The sequence below is a fragment of the Tauraco erythrolophus genome, chromosome 7 (assembly GCF_009769465.1).
Source record: "Tauraco erythrolophus isolate bTauEry1 chromosome 7, bTauEry1.pri, whole genome shotgun sequence".
NCBI lineage: Eukaryota > Metazoa > Chordata > Aves > Musophagiformes > Musophagidae > Tauraco > Tauraco erythrolophus.
Genome location: NC_141471.1, coordinates 62829400 through 62849730, shown reverse-complemented (window position 1 = coordinate 62849730; position 20331 = coordinate 62829400). Strand labels below are relative to the sequence as shown.

The window sequence follows — 20331 nt, the reverse complement described above, 5'->3', positions numbered from 1 at the left end:
AGCAGAGTTTTGGTAACTGTGAAGTAAACCTGTAGTTTCAGCCCAGTTAACTAAACACCTGTTTGTATTACAAGTATGTGGTAAGCCTTGCTTAGGGTGCCCTGGCTCTAGGTGGGGTTGCAGTCAGATTCTCTTCAAAGTTTGGATCTGTGGGTTGTTTTAGTTTTGTTCATAGAATCATAGAATGGCATAGGCTGGAAGGGACCTTAGAGATCATCTAATCCAGCCTCCCTGTCATAGGCAGGGATGCCTCTCAAATAGATCAAGCTACTCAAGGCTCTGTCCAACTTGGCCTTGAACACCTCCAGGGACGGGGCATCCACAACTTCTCTGGGCAATTTATTCCAAAGTCTTACCACCCTTGTACTGAAGAATTTCTTCCTAAGATCTAATCTAAATCTGTTCTCCTTCAACTTAAACCCATTTCCCCTTGTCCTATCAGTGGACGCTCTTGTAAAAAGTCCCCCCCCAGCCTTCCTGTAGGTTCCCTTCAGGAATTGGAAGGCAGCTATTAGGTCCCCCCAAAGTCTTCTCTTTTCAAGGCTGAACAATCCCAGCTCCTGCAACCTGTCCTCGTAGCAGAGGTGCTCCAGCCCCTGGATCATCTTTGTGGCCCTCCTCTGAACACGCTCCAACAGATCTATGTCTCTCTTATTGTGGGGACACCAGAACTGGACACAGTATTCGAGGTGGGGTCTCACAAGAGCAGAGTAAAGGGGGAGAATCACCTCTCTTGACCTGCTGACCACGCTTCTCTTGATACATCCCAGGATGTGGTTGGCCTCCTGGGCCGCCTGAGCGCACTGCCGGCTCATGTTGAGCTTCTCACCTATAACACCCCCAAATCCTTCTCTTCAGGGCTACTCTCAACCCACTCTGTGCCCAGTTTGTATTTGTGCCTAGGATTGGCCTAACCCAGGTGAAGGACCCTGCATTTTGACTTGTTGAAGCTCATGCAGTTTGCACTGGCCCATTTATTCACTTACATTCTAATGAATACTTTGGAAGTTGACCAACTGGATCAAAAGAAAGTTTGATGCCGTCTGCTCCAAGTACGTTTTTGCAAATTTGCAAGATAACCTGACAAACCACAGCCAGGTTGTAGATCCAGAGAGCTCATTTTTCAACTATCTTTTGTTTCTCATGTTTCAAAGACCCCTTTGGTCTGCTCAAGAGGCACGTGTATAGCAGCAAAAAAACCCTTAACACCCCCCCCCCCCCCGCCCCGAAGGTATGCAAATTAGCAATTCTGCTGAAGTTGACGAGAACAATTTTGCTCTGGCATTGGGTCAGGGGCTCTACACGCCAGCCCAGCAGAACGTATATTACAGATCAGCATTTGTCGCTGCTTGTCTAACTGTTCTCCCTCTAGATTTTTAAATATGTTAAACTGTTGCCACTACAGTCAATAGTGAGGGTAGAGAAGGGGAATGATACACCCCGAGAGCTGGGTGAGTGCATTGTTAGCTGTTTGAGTTTCAGGTTGTTTATGAAGAGCATGAGCAAAAAATCACGAGTATTTCATTTGCTCTAACAGTAGAGGATTTGACAGTCTAAGACCAGAGTCATTTATGGAGAGATGGAAGCCTGTCCATAGCTTACAGTAAATTTTCTCTATTTTAATGTCCTAAAAACATAGCTTCACAGGTGGCTTTGGTTCCAAGAAGAAACTTTACTTTTCTCCAGCAGAGGAAAAACTTCAAAACTGAATTTTTGTAGTATCTGTGTAGTACTTTAACAGTTTGTCTTGTTGATATGTGCGTGGCCTTGGTCAGCAAGAGAGAAGTCGCATTATGTTGAAAAATTCAAGATGATGTTACTCCAAAAGAATCCAGTGGTATGTCAAAATTCATGTAGAGTTGTAAAAGCCTTTAAATGCTGATAGCCTTTTAGAAATCGGCTGTTACAACAAGCAAGCTTTTATGTCAAAAATAGCAAAAGACTTTTTCAGTCATGGAATAGAATCATTTAGATTGGAAAAGACCCTTAAGATGAAGTCCAACCGTTAACCTAACACTACCAAGTCCACAATAACCATGTCCCCAAGCGCCACATCTACACATCTTTTCAACACCTCCAGGGATGGTGTCTCCACCACTTCCCTGGGCAGCCTGTTCCAGTGCTTGACAACCCTTTTGGTGAAGAAATTTTTCCTAATAGTCAGTCTAAACCTCCCCTGGTGCAACTTGAGGCTGTTCCCTCCTCTATTTAAGTTGTTATTGTTTTATATTAGTCATGGATTAAGAATCTCTGGATTAGACAGAGAAAAGAAAGAAATGAGAGAGATAAAATGTTCTGTAGTATGCTTGTTAACACAGTTTTTGAAGTGGCCAAGTAACAGTAGTGCCTTGATATGTTTGCTTTCATGCAGTGTGTTTTCATTGACAGATTCTTTCTGCAACAAATGTTTATTTGAAAACCCAGACCTTTCATAGGAAGGAAATTTAAAGGATAGAGTGAAGCATCCTTTTACGCCCTAAAAAATTTGTTTCTGGGTTCAAAGGAACGCATATGTTCTTGCAAGATTCAAAGATTTGATTCCAAGTGAATGCTGTTTTACACCAGTACTTTCAACATACATACAGTGCAAATATCTGTCAGAAATGAAAAAAAAACAGTTTAGATTACAATTGCCATGTCAACTGAAAAACTCCATTTGCAAAAATAAATTCACCGTTACGTTACCGTCAACTTCATCAGTAATGTGTTTGTCACACAATTTGGTCTGAAAAGTTTGCCATGTGTTGCACGTGCAGGAGAGGGGTAATGCTCAATTGTTCAGGTATTTCGAGCTTTTAAGAAAACAAAAAATCTGCTATAAGCTTGTCTGTATACTTGTCTGATTTTACATTCACTTTCTAAAATTGAATGTTTTGATGTTTAAAATAGGTGAAGAAGTATGTTCTTTTTCAGTGTCTGTAACAGGTTTATTGCAGTGTTTATGACTTACGGTCATCAAAGCAGTTCTCTTGATTTAAAGCTGCGATAAATGGGCAAGTTAGTTTATTTCTGGCTGCTGCTGTATTAGTGTGCTCCAGTTAATTGTATATCATTTCAGTGACTAAAGGTAATGAAGTTTTTTGAGGAGTAAACTGTTCTACATTAGCTCCCTTGTTAGAGAGGGAATCATAGACTGGTTTGGGTTGGAAGGGACCTCAAAGATCATCCAGTTCCAACCCCCCTGCCATGGGCAGGGACACCCTTCACTACACCAGGTTGCCCAAAGCCTCATCCAGCCTGGCCTTGAACACTTCCAGGGATGGGGCAGCCACAACTTCTCTGGGCAACCTGGTATCTACATGGGGGCATCCTGAGCAGCCGATAAACAGTAACTCATTTATGTCAAAGGCAGTAGGAATCTGACAGTAAATGCTATTGTCTAAGTTCACACTCAGTTCTTTTTCAAAAGTTGAACCAACCCCAAACCAACTGTTACAATTTACAAAAAGATTTCGGCGGTGACGCCGCAGCCATGGCATGTACGTAGTTGTTACAGGTTGGACTAATGTAGCTGCTGCACGTTTTCTTCGTCTTGCGTAAGTGCATGACACGAGAACGCTTACCTGTTGCTTTACTAGTTGGAACTGTTTCTAAATTTTAGCTTGTGCCACGTTGTGGCCACCTTCCTCTCTGCCCTGCTCTTTATTCAACACAAGGCTACCCCTGTTATCAGCAAACAAGTGCGGTCCCACCTGGTAGAAGGGTTTTGCCCACTTGCCCTCCCAGTCTCTTGGCCTCAGTGGAAGGGGCTGTAGGCTGGTGAATGGTTCCCCACTCAGTACTTTGTGTCGTTTGACCAAAGTACGTCTTTCATTTTCCAAAATTGCCAGCCACATGCTGTTTGTTTCTGTTCTTCGGCATGAGATTTTGTATTTCTGGCCATCTGATTAAGGAGCAGATCAACTCTAAGACTCTTCAGTACCTTCATAAAGGTCTCTTCTCCAGCTAAAAGGTTTCCTTATTTTTGTTCTATGGTTCTAACTGAGCATTCAGCAGAGTGGGAGAATTAATATTATCCTAATAGTAAAAGTTACTTCCCAGTTCAGGATTAAATCATATAGGAAGAGGAAGGAGCATGTTTCCTCTCTGCTGTGTATAAGCAGAAAGGGTTTCTTTTTCCCCGCTTGTTTTATCTTACTTCATTTTTCTTCTTTAGATGAGGACCTAAAATTAGGGTGAAACCATTTAAGTTTCATAGAATTAAAGGCTAATGCTTCTCTTTCTTGTACTAAAATATAAGTAAGTAGACCTAGGATGTGCCAAAAAGGGGCTGAAAAGGCAGTTAATCTTCCACTGACATCTGCTTGTAGCATCTGCTTCTCTTCAAAGGCTTCTGTGACCTCTTGTTTTGTTGTACGTGAAATGTTGGTTCCTGCACCTTCTGGTCTCTCTTCTGCCCTGACGGGACTCCTGGAGTATCTCGGCATGATCTCTACTCTGTAGCTTCACAGACTTGGCTATAGCAGCATCTTTGAGTTTGGCATCTGTTCCAGTGACAAATACCTGTCGTGAAATTCTTGACACACAGGAATTTAAAACTGATCTTACATCTAAATACAACAAGAAAGATGAATTAAAAAAATTCTCAACGGGTAGCACTTTTTTTTTTCCCTGTGGAAAATTTTAGACAATCTCTTAACATAACTTTAACACTAATTTTAAGAGTTCTATAGTGAGAAATACAACTCTCCCCGGAATTGTTTTGCAAATATTAAGACTGATAGAAAATTACAGACATTGTTTTGAGTCATTTGCATAAGACACTTCTGGTTTCATTCCTGTTAAATTGCAGTTGGTATATCTCGAAGGATAACCGTGCTCTTAATTGGAAATATTGATACATCTTCCTGGTCCAAAATAGTATGGACAGCACACATAGGAATTATTGATTGTTGTTTAGCTCTTTTGCAGTGATCTGTTTACAATGCAAACACAATATTAGAATAAAGACCATGTTCCTCATATGAAGATGTTTTATACTTTGTTTTAGGGTTTGAGGTCAATGAAAGTGGTGTATACCCTTCATGGCCAATATCATGTGTAATTCCAGAACCTTATGCAGCTTAAAATAGAAGCTATTTTCTTGGGTACCTTGTTGATTTGGGGTTTTCTTCTTTTCTCTGGCTGAATTTCTTGTTCAAAAAATGTACTTTTTCCTGAAGGTGGTGTAATGTCTTACTGCTTCCACTGTGTCCATGATAGGGTTGCACATTCAGCTTACAACTTTGGTTAATGCCAAATGGGATGGGACACTTTAGCCTTGGTAGTGTCATTTTCAGGTGTTAAGTATTGATATTTCATCTTTTTGTTACAGATTGATACCAATTTAAAGTGCTTCCTAGTAAAAGGGTCAGATATACTTGTATACACTCCATTATTTTTGTTCTTCTTCATGATTCATTTAGCAACCTATCTCTTTATTAAGTTCCTTATTAAGAACTAAGTGTGTGATGACTTACTGTCTCACGAGTTTACAGAAGAATTGGAAGAACTCACAGGCTAAGCTGTAGTTAAATAGCAATGCCATATCTTCCCTGTGAAGTTTTGACAGATTGATATTTTCCTGCCAGGTGCTCGAATTCAAATATTTAGGACCGTACTACCCTCCCAGACTTTTCTTTGCTAATTTATGCCGTGCAGTTGTTTCGCATGGTGCCCAGGTCTTCCAGTATACCTCTGACTAAAATAAAGCCCTGTGAAATAAATAAAATGGAGCAGAATTTTAATTGTCCTTTTTCAAAACGCGCATTTAGTTTCATCTTTAGTGTGATCATATAATAACCGTATACCTAAAATACCTTTGTTAGTGCTGCCTGACTTCAAATGTTAAATTAGTTTGGTAGAAGAGCAGGCAAACTTGAAGCCTTGCCACTGTAGTCTCTTGTAATTATCATGTGTTTCAAATACAACTATTTACTACAGAAATTATGAAGTCTTGATGGTTGATATTTTTTTTCTTTCTTTCTGAACAGGTGTTAAACCTCTCTGAAAAGAGATATGACCTTGCCAAGCTTAACCCAAAGGTATTAATTGTCTTCCATAACGTACCTCTCTTTCCAGTGTTAAATACAACTTAACTGGCCTGATAAGCCCTGAAGCTCTGCAAGCCTTGATACACAGAGTAAGAGAATAACTTTTGGAAGATGATAAAAAAAAACCCCCACGTGCATCCCTTTACATTTCCCTTCAGGTTCTGTTCTGTGTCTGTTGGGTCTGTGCTTTACGTAGCCGTTCCTGTTGTCGTCTTGGACTTTGAACACAGGACCTGAAGCCTGTTGTGACTACTGAAAAATTCCTATTGAGTGATACAAATTTTACTCCAAGTCTGCTTTCTTTGTGCAGTCACAGCATACAAGGGGTTGTATACTGCAACGTACAGTCCGAGAGCTGAAGCTAGTGAACATGGTTGAGATATAGACTTCCCTTTTGTGCTGTCTTGTCACAGTGGCTCCTCTGCACGTGCAGACGTAAGGAAGGGAGCTATTGAAGTCTTGTTGTGAGGAGGTGTTCCTCCTCACCTTTTGTTGTATTTGTTATAAAAAACGCTATGCAGATACTCTTCAGTACCTATTATAAGGCCAGGGTAGCACAGATGTATATTTATAGCAGTATATTTACTGGCATAATATGCTATCTGAGGAAAATATTAAAAGAACTCTTAATTTTGACCTGTTAAATCCTTTGTGATCAATAAAGTGTTCAAGTTGTCCATGGTTACTGGTTTTGTTAGGGTTAACTATGTGCATAATAATCAGAGGTTGAGTAAACAGTATTATATAGTGACTAAAGTTGGATAGAAAATACGAACAAAATTTTGAGATGTCAGATCTGTTGTGCGTGAAGGAAATAAATTGCAAACTAAATAAAAACAATCACAAAATACTGGACCAGGCCAGTTAACATCCTTTGTTCTAATTTTGACCTTCTAAGTATTTTGCAGTTATAAAATACCTGAATTTCTAGTTGAAAATGTTTTAAGAAATCAGGATCTTCAGAAATATTGTTGCTTGTGAGTGGTTGGTGGGTTTTGGGGGGGAGATTTTGTTTGATTTCAGAAGAGTACCAGTATCTTACAAAAAACCCAAACAAATCCTCTTATTCCACTTAAGAGACCTGTAAGCATATTTTAGTTAGATCATGGTATTTGAATGACATGATTATCTGGGTTGGAAAAAAATGGGAGACTCCTCACCATCACAATTATTTGAAGCCACATTTTAAAATGTAATATTAGAGTCAACGTGTGTCTTGTGAATGTCACTTGTTTAATTGCAGATTATGGATGTGGGGTGGCCCGATCTCCATGCTCCACCTCTGGATAAAGTGTGCACCATCTGCAAGACTATGGAGTCATGGCTCAACAGTGATCCTCAGCACGTGGTGGTGATCCATTGCAGAGTAAGTGAGCTTAGTGTATACACTTCGCCTGTCGGTTTTTATCTGTTTTTTCTTCTCCTTGCTTGCTCACAATGAAGAGAAGTAAAGAGATGCCTTAATTAAACACAGATAAAATGAATTCAGAATTGAGCTGGTAGCTGCACTGGTGACACTTCATAGAATCATAGAAGGACACAGGCTGGAAGGGACCTTAGAGATCATCTAATCCAACCTCCCTGTCATGGGCAGGGATGCCTCTCAAGTAGACCAGGCTACTCAAGGCTCCGTCCAGCCTGGCCTTGAACACCCCCAGGGAGGGGGCATCCACAACTTCTCTGGGCAATTTATTCCAAAGTCTTACCACCCTCGTACTGAAGAATTTCTTCCTAAAATCTAATCTAAATCTGTTCTCCTTCAACTTAAACCCATTTCCCCTTGTCCTATCAGTGGATCACTTGAGGCAAACCTGTCTCTCTATCACTGGCAGATGTTACTCTGAACAGAATGAGGGTGATAATGGGACCAAAACTTCTCCTCCAGTCAGGTTATGTAGTCCCCAGTCCTGAATTGCTTGCGGCCAGAATGCCATGGTTGTGTGATAGGTACACTAGTGAATTCTTACTGGTTGTGGGATCGCAGCCAGGGGGACAGCCCGTACGTGGGACAAAAGAAAACTGGGCAAAGTATTCCTAGATATTTTATATACAAATTGGTAATGCATATTGTTGATTAATGCCTTTTGGTAATGACTTTAAAAACCATGAAGATTGATACAGCTATTTGTTGTATCTGCTTAGAGACTGAAATTGTTTTGGAGTCTGTGAGAATTACCGCTTGTACTGAAATTATGTCATGTAAATTATTTAGTAAGATTTTGGAACATTTTTTAAATTATCCATAGAAAAATAAGTAGTAATCTTGGGTGCTGTGGAGGTAAAAACGGCCCAACCTGTGGGAAACTCGTACACTTTCTGAAATAGGTACTTCATAGCATTTCATGCCAGGAGTTGCGCTGTTGTCTAGGCTTGTCTTGAGTGATCTCTGGAAAAAGTAATATAAAATTAGAATAGTTGATACATCTTTCCAGCAACATAAGAGATGCACGATTGAAAGGACTCTCAATCTCCTGTCTTAAAATTTTGTTTAGTATGGATCTTAAATAAAATAATGCTCAATAACGTAGTACATTAAATAAGGTCTCATTCCTTTTTCCGTACACAGGGAGGAAAAGGAAGGATAGGCGTAGTCATATCATCTTACATGCACTTCACCAATGTTTCTGCAAGGTAAGTTGTGAATAATACATATGATGTGTTTTTCACAATTCAGGAAACATCAGAAAAAGATGCGTTTTAATTGTAGTGCTGTTTGTCAGCTTACTGTTTCGTGGTTAACTTTTTTTTTGTTGGGTTTTCTTCTCAAAGAGTCTCGGAGCATGCCTTGAAACAGCGTGCTTCCGTGGCAGAGTTTGCTCGTGCTCCTGCTTTCAGCAGGAGGTTGGACTAAGTGACACCCTAAGGTCTCTTCTAATCTGAGATATTCAATGATTCTGTGGGAAAATTCTCTAAAAAGGTCTTTTGAGATGAGTGAAGAAATATGCAGGAACCCATTTTTATGTAACGATGCCATCTTTATTCTATTAAACCCCTCTATTTGCCCTATCCATCAAGTTACCTCTTTTGAATGGATGAGAAACTATTCCTAAAGTACATAAGGAAAACAATTATTAGAATCCGGAATCAATATTTGAATAGGGAATTCTTAGACATGGATCAAAGTGCAGAATGCAGTTTGAGAAGTAATCGAGATTTTATCTTGCGGTTAGTTCAAACAATAGGTATCTGATTGCTTGGGTTTAATTGTTTCTTTTAGAGTGCTCAAATTATGAAATGATAATTGACAATTTATGTCAGCAAAGATTAAATTTGATAAATAGTCTCAAAAGGATGAAATGTGTTTTGGTTGGGGTTTTTTGTTTGCTTTTTAATCAAATTGTTTTCCCTTCGTCTCTTTTTATATTCACATATATGAACGTATTAAAACAAAAATGCAGTGTAAAGGCCATGGTTAAATCAGGTTTGATTCCGAGTTCACACCAGTCTGACAATAACAGATTTGATCTAATACTGTACTGGATGAAGTCCTGAATCACTAGAGGCTGATGACAAATTACTCATGGATTTCAGTAAAAGCAGCATCTCAGAAAATAAATCTGTGTTCCCGCTGGGAAGCCTGATTGACTGGTAATTGTAGACTCATAAATCAGGTGCATTACACACACCAGTATGTGCTGAAAAAATAAATATATATCTCTTCAAGTGGGAAGTGGGACAGTGATTGCCACAGTCTTAACAATATTTTGTTGAGAATTACTGTGACAAAAATCTGTCAAGTGAGGCTAGTACAGTACTATATTGTGATCTCAGTGGTGCCATATTGTGTCATCCTTAAAGGTGGTACCGGGCTATAAAGACGTGGTAGTAGTGCCATGACGGAACAGCACCTGGATGGGCTGTAAAGCCCAGCGATGAAAGGTGACCTCTGTTACCCCAAACAAATTTAGGATTCCTCCAGTGGGGTTGCAGGGGAGGGGAGAGTTTGGAAGCCCTCCTTTGAATTTTGGGGTATCTGTCAGCTCCTACCCAAAACTTAACTTTTCTGTGTGAGAATGAGGTTGGGGAGTTCTCCCAGCCAGGATTTGTGTATCCCTGGCGTTTTCAAGACTCTCCAAAATGGAACATGGCAGCCTCCCAAAAGCAGGTGCTGCCGTGGAGGGTGCCAGCTGCTGTGTCAGAAGACTTTGAGGATGTTCACACTAAATAAAGTTCCTAATTGCCCGCATGCACAGGCCGGAAAAATCTAGGCTTAGTGAAAAAGCCTTGTGATGCAAACCCCTTTGCGTTATATCTTACAAATATCTGATTTTCTCATTTAGGAAGGACTAATGTGCCGTCAGATTCAACGAGGGCAAACAGAGCTCTTTGGAATAGTTGTTAAAACAGAGTTGACCAACTAGAGGACTGGCAGTCTTTGTCCAGTTACAAGTGGGTTACGTAAATTCTGGGTGATAGTGTGGATGAAGAGGTGTGATTGGTTGGGTCAAGAGGAGAGTTTTTTGGGACAAGAAATATTCTAAGCACACACTGTGTAATCTTTAACATCCATGAGTAAAGGCACGACTTCACAACCTGATCCAGCACCCCATCAAGACAATTGGTAACTTCTGATTATTTGTTGGAAAAGGTATAAAATCCATTTTTAGCCCAATATACATATGTATACTTTGCAGTTTTTTTCCTCAGAACTTGCATAGGTTGAACTAGACGTGGAATTTAAAATTTGAGATTCCGGAATCTAATTGTTTTGAAACTTCTGGAGTTTTTTTCATGTTAATTAACGCCGTCAGTTACATCTGTTAAGAGACACATTGCTTTTATCTGATACAGATACAACAGAATCAGCATAGCATGTTACTTGGCATATGTGATTAACAGCATTCTTACTTATTTTTGGCACTTCTGTTTCTTTTTTCCATACCCTCTTGCCTTCCTCCACACAGGTGCAAAAGACCCACATCAGAGCCAATTTGGATAGAGAACAAAAGTGTGTTTTTCTGAACGTGTTGCTCCTTAATTGTCCATTTCAAGAGTTTGTGGTCGTCTGATGCAAAACTTTTATTTTTCAAAGATTGACACCTATTTTATTTTAAACATTCTTGCCCTCGGTTGCTCTGGGCGTAGGAAAAAGAATGAATTATTGTCTGCTTAGATGATCCTCTGGCCTGGCATCCTTTGCGCCTCGTGTACTGTACCTCTCTCAGAGCTAGGAGTGGTTTTTATCTCCATATCGTTGTTGCTTCTTTTTTAAACATAGAATTAATTTGTATTTCGCAGAGAGAACTCCCCAGTGGCACTCTCAGGAAACAATGGGAAGTGTTCTTCTTTTGCAGCCTGAGCTGCTTGGCCATGCTAAAGTGTGTTGCGTTATGACTTTAATGTATTCACGTTGGAAATATGCAATCCAGTTAATTGAATAAGGGAGTAGGTGCTTTGCCTCGGGAAAGAAACTGCCTTAAGGTGTGGAATGAGAAGGTGTCAGTGGAAAAAAACATTCTTGTCTATAAGTGCCAGAGTTGCTAGTTAGGTTCTTCTTTCTTTTCTTTTTCCCTCCATTCCTTTTTTTCCCTTCCAAATGTTTTGGCGTATTTCAAGCAGTAACCTGCTAAATTTCCAAGATAACCCTGAACTGGAATAACGTAATATCTGTGTCTCTGTTTTGACAGTGCTGACCAGGCTCTAGACAGATTTGCTATGAAGAAATTCTTTGATGATAAAGTTTCAGCTTTAATGCAGCCATCCCAAAGAAGGTATTTAATTTGTTTCTAATTCATACCAATAAGAAATGTCATCCTTGTCTTCTGCCCCCATCCCGTACTCCCTCCCCTGCTATGTGAAGGCTATTTCCACAAGATCCTCTGGTGATTCCTGAACTCTTAGCACTTTATCTTATATTAATCTTCCTTGATTGATGAGATCTCTCCTTCAGTTCCTGCACGTAGCCCGAGATAGATAAGACCTTTTGTACCGCGTTGTTATCTGCACGTTATAACTGCATTGTTTGTTAACGAAAAGAGATGTCACAATCTATTTCTTGATTGCTCCGAGATACTAATAGACTAATTTTTCCCTGGCATAAATGATGTGTATGGAATGCATGTTGATTAGTGTGCAATAAAGATCTTATTATCATTTGTTTGGAGGATCTGCAGATGATGCATCTGCCCCATGTCCGTGCCAGTAAATGATTGTCCAAGCGTGCATTATTCATTCTGTCTGTCTGTGTGTCTCGCCTTCTCGGTCTGTCCGTGTGAACAAGGCTGAATTAGGGCTCAAAGGACGTCGTTTGGAAAGTGAATGGTTCTGGGGTTCGCTGTTTAGCTCATTTTGACGAGAGATAATGAGGGATTCAGTGCCAAAAGAGATTGATATCCATCAGAGGAGTAATTGTGATATAGGTGAATCTTCTTTTAGAAACATAAAAGATCTGGGTGTCATTTAGTAATTACTGTTTGGTTTCGGTCCTAATCAGTGTGTACACAGTAGGTTTTTTAGAAGTCATTGAAAGGATAAGACTTTACTAGGAATTAAATTGGAAAAATAAGTAGTAACAAGTGTAAGGCATTTGCTTCTGCTAATCTCTAAATAGGAAAAACTTTTCCGTTACTTCTTAAACCCATTTGGTGACCCGCACAGCTCTCTTTCGCTTGAAAACCAGTAACGCATTGATTTTTCTTAATCTTCCCATGAAGCAGCCTTCTGCAGGCACGTTTCCGTGAGAGTCAGGGACCCTCACCGCAGCCCTGGGAGCTGTGCGTCAGGGCAGCTTTGCAGCTGCATTGACAGGACGCTGGAGCTGCTCCCGACTTAGGCGATCCGTGTGTGAGCCCTGAAGCTGGAGGTGAAACAGGTGTAAATGGTGGTATCCAGCTTTCCTGCCCTCCTCGAGGAAGCACATGCTTAATTCTTCACAATGTGCCCTTGTGGCCAAGAAGGCCAATGGCATCCTGGGGTGTATTAGAAGGGCTGTGGTGAGTAGGTCGAGAGAGGTTCTCCTCCCCCTCTACTCTGCCCTGGTGAGGCCGCATCTGGAATATTGTGTCCAGTTCTGGGCCCCTCAGTTCAAGAAGGACAAGGAACTGCAGGAGAGAGTCCAGTGCAGGGCCACAAAGATGATGAAGGGAGTGGAGCATCTCCCTTGTGAGGAAAGGCTGAGGGAGCTGGGTCTCTTTAGCTTGGAGAAGAGGAGACTGAGGGGGGGCCTCATTCATGTTTACAAATATGGAAAGGGTGACTGTCATGAGGATGGAGCCAGGCTCTTCTCAGTGGCATCCAATGATAGGACAAGGGGAAATGGATATAAGCTGGAACACAGGAGGTTCCGCTTAAACATGAGGAAGAACTTCTTCCCAGTAAGGGGAACAGAACACTGGAACAGGCTGCCCAGAGAGGTTGTGGAGTCTCCTTCTCTGGAGATGTTCCAAACCCGCCTGGACGCGTTCTTGTGTGATCTGATGTAGGTGGTCCTGCTCTGGCAGGGGGATTGGACTAGATGATCCTTTGAGGTCCCTTCCAATCCCTGACATTCTGTGATTCTTCTGGTGGGCAGGAGGTGGAAGTTTCAGAGAGACTCAGTTCACCTCCTGACGTGATGGAATCAGCGTCTTTAAGCAGAAGTGCTACATTCAAGCTGTCCGTACCGTCTTCCAGACACACGCAAACACGGGAACTTGGGAGCGTCACTGCCTGGGAGGACAGAGTGGGTTCTCCAGACTCTTTATCAGCACCTTCTCCTGAGCCTGTCCTGCCGTGGCCTGGGCCAGCAGTGGCTGCTGGTCTATTGCAGGGAGAGGAAAACCAACTCTGTAATATGTGTCGGTAATTTTATAACCCTTTTTTGATCCCGTTTTGATCAGCTGGTGGCCCGAATCGCCTTTTTAACGTGCTTTTTCTCTGAAACCATTCCTGGATAATTAATTAGCAATGCCCTTGTTAAAATCCGGTTGATGTATAAACAGGTATAATTTAGGTGAATATCAAAATGATAAAATTCAAAACCGCACCCGTTATTTGTATTTTGAAACTTTTTCTCCACCAAGTCTTGTCCAGAAGGAAATAAATCGTAGCCATTAAGTGATCCTGAAAATATCACTTGGCTTTTCCCCGCTGCCAGGCAGATGCCATAACAGTGGCAAGAAGCAGCTACAGACCAGGTGTCCTGTTTTGAGTCCATTCTGACGATAAATAAAAGGGATATTTATTCTCAGATAAGTAGTTTTGAATGTTTACCTGGATAAGAAGTGCAGATACATACCCTTCATATTTAAAAATTTCTCGTATACCTTCCGGATAAATCTTGGCACACACTTCTCAAAAATAAGCCTCTTAAATGCGCTGCCTTGAGAAAGGTGTCCAAAAATTCCAACTTTTGGAATAATTAAAAGCAGGTAGAGGTAGAGGGAAAACGTTCAGACTAAGAGGTCACTGACAAAATGTTTTGCCACACTGCTTTTTGTCAGGTCAGTGTGGCAGTTTGTCAATTTGTGATTCTGATGTACCAAATGTTTTTGGAAAGGCTGAAGGAGGAAACCAAAAAGCAAAGCTGTCTTTTTTTATAACATTTCGAAATAAAGTGAGCTTTGCTGCTGTCTATTAATGAAACCTGTTTTAAAGCAGCACAGCCCTCATTCCGGGCTATTGGAGGATATCCTTAGGGATAGCATTGCCGGGAGCGCAGTGAGGGATGGTTCAGGCGATCTGTGTATGAAGGGGGAGAAGGAGGTGATTTTCTTTCTTTGGTGTGTTCCTGAGAGTGAAGTTAAATGAAGGTCTTGTCGTGGGGGTGGAAAAAAAGAGACTCCAAGCCAGCAGAAAAATGAAAGGAGACTGATTTAAGTAGGTTATTTAAGGAAATACGAGGAATGTGTTTCACACACATGGCAGTGGTGTTCATGTGCTCATGAGCTTGTGACCAAACCAAGTGTTAAATAGCAGAAATACAACGATTTTTACGTTGCTGTGGCAGTTTTCCTCTGTTTGGTGCTGAATGAGATCACTTCTGGTGATGATGTTATTTGCCTGCGTTGGCCTTAATGGTAAGATTGCTCACAAGGGTACTTCTTGCTCTTGTTTCAATGAAGTGCACTTCACTGTAGATGGGGAGGGCCCGTGTCATGCTACCGTGAAAGCCAACTGAGAGCTTCACTTGCAACTAGAGACGGACCAAAATGACTGACCTCACTGTCTCTGCTAGTTCCCTTCTTACGTGGAGTAGTGGTGTGAAGAACTGAAACGAAGGCATCAATGATAGCAATGTAACAGCCGTGGGTTTGATGAAGTGGTAAATTGAAGTGTCTTTTCAAGCTATTTTGTGAAGATTATTTTTCTGGAGTTATGTGTAATGTTACGATGCTACTCGCTACCGGTGGCCTAGAAATATTCATGCGTGAAGAATGTATTTCCCTGATATGGTTGCATTGCTTTTTTTGTTTAATTCAGATAATTTTTTTTTTAGATACGTGCAGTTCCTAAGTGGCCTTCTATCCGGATCTATGAAAATGAATGCAAGCCCTCTTTTCCTGCACTATGTTATCCTTCATGGCATCCCGAGTTTCGATGCTGGGGGAGGTAAAGTACCTAAATTTTCCTGTCCCAAGTGCAGGCTCAAAGTCTTGTTTCATTGTGGAGCTTCCTAGAAAACCGACATGAACTCAAAGTAGAGTTGGTGTCCCTTGATATCGGTCCAAATATTCCCAGTGAAAGACCCAGGAGAAGAGAAATATACTAAAAATTACAGCAGATGAAATAAAATGTCCTTTGTTACATGAAGAGTTGTTGCTTTTCATGTCTGCCTGGTCTCTGAAGAGTTATGATCCCAGTCCCTGCAAAAGAGTGGGTCAGGTTTCGCAGTCATTTCCTGCTTCTTTAGGAAATAAACATATTCATAAATGTAATCTCTTTTCTGGTTTGAGATTGGATTTTCTGTAGAAAGACCATTTGGAAATGGTGTGCTTCTAAGGCAGCCTGCTGTAATAAGTGGCTTTAAAATTAAAATGCTAAACCAAGACACTGTGCTAGAGCACAGTAAAGGAGCATAACTGTATTTTTATCATCTGAGAGTTAAATAACACCTAGAATCATAGCATCATAGAATGGTTAGGGTTGGAAGGGACCTCAAAGATCATCTAGTTCCAACCCCCCTGCCGTGGGCAGGGACACCCTCCACGACACCAGGTTGCCCAAAGCCTCATCCAACCTGGCCTTGAACACTTCCAGAGATGGGGCAGCCACAACTTCTCTGGACAACCTGTGCCAGTGCCTCACCGCCCTCTGAGTGAAGAATTTCTTTCTTATATCAAATTTAAATCTCCCCTCTTTCAGTTTAAAGCCATTGCCCCTTGTCCTACCACTACACGTCCTTGTAAAAAGCCCCTCTCCAGCTTTCCTGTAGCCCCTTTAGGCACTGGGAGGCTGCAATAAGATCACCCCGGAGCCTTCTCTTCTCCAGGCTGTCTTTTGAATCAGCAGCGTGAACTTGCAGTGCTTCATTGTCAACTTTGTTTAGCCTGGTTTTATTTCTAATATAGCTATTTCAAAAAAATACAAGATGTGTGTTTGTTGTATCAAGAAATTTAAGGGACTTACTAGTTCAGAAACAGAACTGTAGGTCAAATATTTTGTTTAGTTTTGAAAATGTTTTGTATTTTGTTTTGGAGTTTGCTTGTTTTTTTTGTTTTGGTCATTCTTTTTCTTCCCTTAATAATTTTGTTTTCCTGCAGAAGAAGGGGGAAGGAAGGCAGATTGACATTTAATAAGGAGCAAAGTGTTCCCTCTTCCTTTCCTTAGTGGAATCCTTTAAAATCTCCTCCTCCCCAATTCAGAACTAGTCTAAAGATCAGGAAAAAAGTCACTTTTTCATAAAATATAAACAAATACTTTTTTGGAGGAAAATTAATCTATCAAAGCCAATTTTGCTTTGAAGGATATTTTAACAGTCAGTGCTATGCCCCTTTGCGTGCCGCTTTGCTCAGTCTGGGTGTGTGTGAGGCTTCCTAATTGTAATATTCAGATAAAGGAAAACAATTGCAGAACAGTCTTTCTGTTGACTTCTTTTCAGCTTGTCGGCCTTTTCTGAAGTTATACCAGGCTATGCAACCAGTTTATACATCGGGAATATAGTAAGTAGTAAGCACTTTCCTTTGTGTTTGAATCCAGGTTTTAACTCTCGTGATTGTAGAATTACAGCCTTTTTTTTCTTTTTTTCTTTTTTTTTTTGTTTTGTTTCTTTAAACCATAAATTTTATTTTTCTTTTCTCTCCTGTTAAGTAGCATAGGCCCAGAAAATCAAAGCCGAATCTGCATTGCTATAGACCCTGCCCAGCTTTTGAAGGGAGATGTTATGGTAAGTTAGTCGCATGGAAGGAAGGTCTTCGTACGGTGCCATTTACTTTACAGTCTCTGACCTATTTTGCGTTCTTGTAAGAAGATAAATCGAGCAAATGGTTGCAGACATACTACAAATTGGTTATTAAGTTAATTTAGTCTTCATTCTTGAGTTTTATAGGAATCAGAATTCCTATAAAACTCAAAGTAGAAGGTTTTTAGGAGCCGAAACACTTGCTCTGGGCATTCCCAGTTGTAAAACTGTGCTGGGAAGAAAACACCCAACTATTCTACATGATTTTGGTACACGGAAAGGTAGGACACCAGATAAAAGCTTTCTGATTCTACGAGGGCATGCAGTGTTTGTAAAGCAATTTATATGTGCTAATATATTATGTGTAATTCCCTGGATGCAAAGTGCAACCATGGTTGAACTGCAGCACCATCATTTTAAACCTCTCTGCTTTCTCTCTGGCTCGTCGTACACAGTTGTGCACACAGAAAGTAAAGAAAGATAGTTGCTGTGCCTTCCGATCTGTTAAACTGAGAGGATGGAAAAACACCTGGAATGTGAATGGGAGAGGTATTGTCAGAAAGTATTCCTGGTCTATCTCTAGTAGGTTTCAGAATGTTTTTTTATTTTAAGTATTACTTTGAGAAATGTTGGACCTCAATGTGAGGGGTTCTTGCTATTAGGTGGTGGGTTTTTTTGTCTTTTGAAATAATGTTTTTTATTATCATTCCTCTTTCTCCCTTTCCTACTTCCCCTCCTCATTCAGTTTAGTATAAGAGTTTTTAAATATACTGTTATAAATTGGTATACTCAGGAAGTTTGGGACAGTTTTGAATTCAGGAAGCTTTGTTACTCGTTGGAAGACTGTTTGTGCCTAAGGGAATGGAATAGATGACAAGAAATCAGCCTGAGACAAGTTCAGTATCTCTCAGATGTGTGTTGAAAATGAAAAATGAGCATGTAGCTTTTCAGTAATGCTTGTGTTACTTTAAAAGAGATCAGCTTCATTGGTCTCATGCTATTATTGGAGGTAATTCTTCTGAGCAAGCTGGCATCTTATTGAGCATGGTAGTATTTCCTAAACAAAGACATCACTTCAGTTCCAAATATTATTATTTTTTTTACTATGTCTAAGCAAAACTGTCAGTGGCTTCAGGAAAAAGAAAAATCCATAGGATGCTCCACCTCCAACTTGAAAAGATTTAACCACCTGAAAAGTGCATGTTGGGTTTTTTTTGTTTGTTTTTTTTTTAAAAAGAGACTTGCTTGTCTTAGGTTTAGAGAATTTGTTAACACAGTGTGAATAGTATATGGTGATACAGCACAGCCACAGCTGCTGAAAAGATGTACTGACATCTGTAAATGCATACAGGTATTTCCCATGTTACAGTGGCTTGCTTTAATTCTTGGCCATGGCATCAGAAGGTAGTGGAGCCTGAATTCTGAGTTAAGCTTTGATTCCATTGAAAGGTTATCGTGTGTACTGAGCACTAGTGGTGTCCTGGGTATAGATGTACTGATTGTAAGAGAGGCCCAATTTTCATAAACAGTTACAATTCTGTATAAGTGATGTAGCATATCCTAAATTCAGATTATTCAAGGCTGTTACTTTGAGTTAGAAAGTAGAAAGAAGGACGAACTATGTAGTTCTGTGAACGGAACCAGATTCAGTGTCTTCATAAACACTATTAGGCAAAGAACGGTAGATCCAGCAACGGTGCGAAGCCAAAACTCTTGACAAGTGGGAGGACAAAATGTATTGTCCAGGTATTTGGTCTTCTGCGTCTTCAGAAACTCTCATGAATGATCCACATGTAAAAATAATGTGATTGTTTAAATGCCTAAGAAGCTAATGTTTTAACAGATAACGAATTGTGGAGGAATGTGTATAACCTTAGAGAAGCTTTTAAGTCTTTTCAAGCTTCTTTTTGCTCACATAATATAATTAAATAGAATTATCACAGTTACTGTGGCCAGCAGGTCGAGGGAAGTGATTCTGCCCCCCTACTCAGCTCTCGTGAGACCCCACCTGGAATACTGTGTTCAGCTCTGGAGTCCCCAACACAAGAAGGACATGGAGCTACTGGAACGAGTCCAGAGAAGGGCCACGAAGATAATCCGAGGGCTGGAGCACCTCTGCTATGAAGACAGGCTGAGAGAGTTGGGGCTGTTCAGCCTGGAGAAGAGGAGGCTCTGGGGTGATCTTATAGCAGCATTCCAATACCTAAAGGGGGCCTACAGGAAAGCTGGAGAGGGACTTTTTACAAGGGTGTGTAGTGACAGGACAAGGGGCAATGGATTTAAACTGAAAGAGGGGAGATTTAGGTTAGATATAAGAAAGAAATTCTTTACATTGAGGGTGGTGAGGTACTGGAACAGGTTGCCCAGAGAAGTTGTGGATGCCCCATCCCTGGCAGTGTTCAAGGCCAGGTTGGATGAGGCTTTGGGCAACCTGGTGTAGTGGAGGATTTCCCTGTCCATGTCAGGGGGGTTGGAACTGGATGATCTTTGAGGTCCCTTCCAACCCAAACCATTCTGTGATTCTATGATTCTACTTCCAGGACGCTTGTACGTTTTGGAGCAGGCCAGTTCTAGTGTGTCTCATCAGGGGCTCTCTTCATCCCCTTTCTGTCTGTTTTTCACTTCAGGGCAAACTTGCAGGTTTCACTCTTTATGATGATGTTTTGCCTACACGGAGAGTTGGCTGAGCGTAGTGGAGAACGAACGTTTATTTGTTCTCCAGTCAAGCAGTCTGCCTCTTTCTCCTGCCTTATATTTTGGGAAATTTAAGGGACTGACTTATGACCACGGTTCTAGTGAAGTGATGCTGGTAGTTGTGTTGGACTAAAACGAAATAAGTCCCTTCAATAGGTAGGAGTTTGTACACTAGGTTAACTTTGGTGGGTGTAAAGCACTCTTTAAAATAAGAAGCAAATACTGTTTTACCTGGTGTTACCACTATGATGCAGGCGATTCTTTTTTAGAAAACAAAGCAGCAAAAAA

At 40.8% G+C, this 20331-nt stretch overlaps 1 protein-coding gene across 5 annotated transcripts in view; it reads left to right on the top strand.

Moving 5' to 3' along the window:
• TNS3 (tensin 3) overlaps nt 1-20331 on the top strand; it is a 251267-nt gene that overhangs the window by 129461 nt on the left and 101475 nt on the right. For all 5 annotated transcript variants that reach the window (XM_086614502.1, XM_086614501.1, XM_086614505.1 and 2 more), the window contains 7 exons: nt 5973-6023; nt 7276-7398; nt 8599-8663; nt 11660-11743; nt 15448-15560; nt 17050-17110; nt 17259-17334. In XM_086614502.1, coding sequence (XP_086470628.1) covers nt 5973-6023; nt 7276-7398; nt 8599-8663; nt 11660-11743; nt 15448-15560; nt 17050-17110; nt 17259-17334 — 573 coding nt within the window. The remainder of the gene's footprint in view (nt 1-5972; nt 6024-7275; nt 7399-8598; nt 8664-11659; nt 11744-15447; nt 15561-17049; nt 17111-17258; nt 17335-20331) is intronic.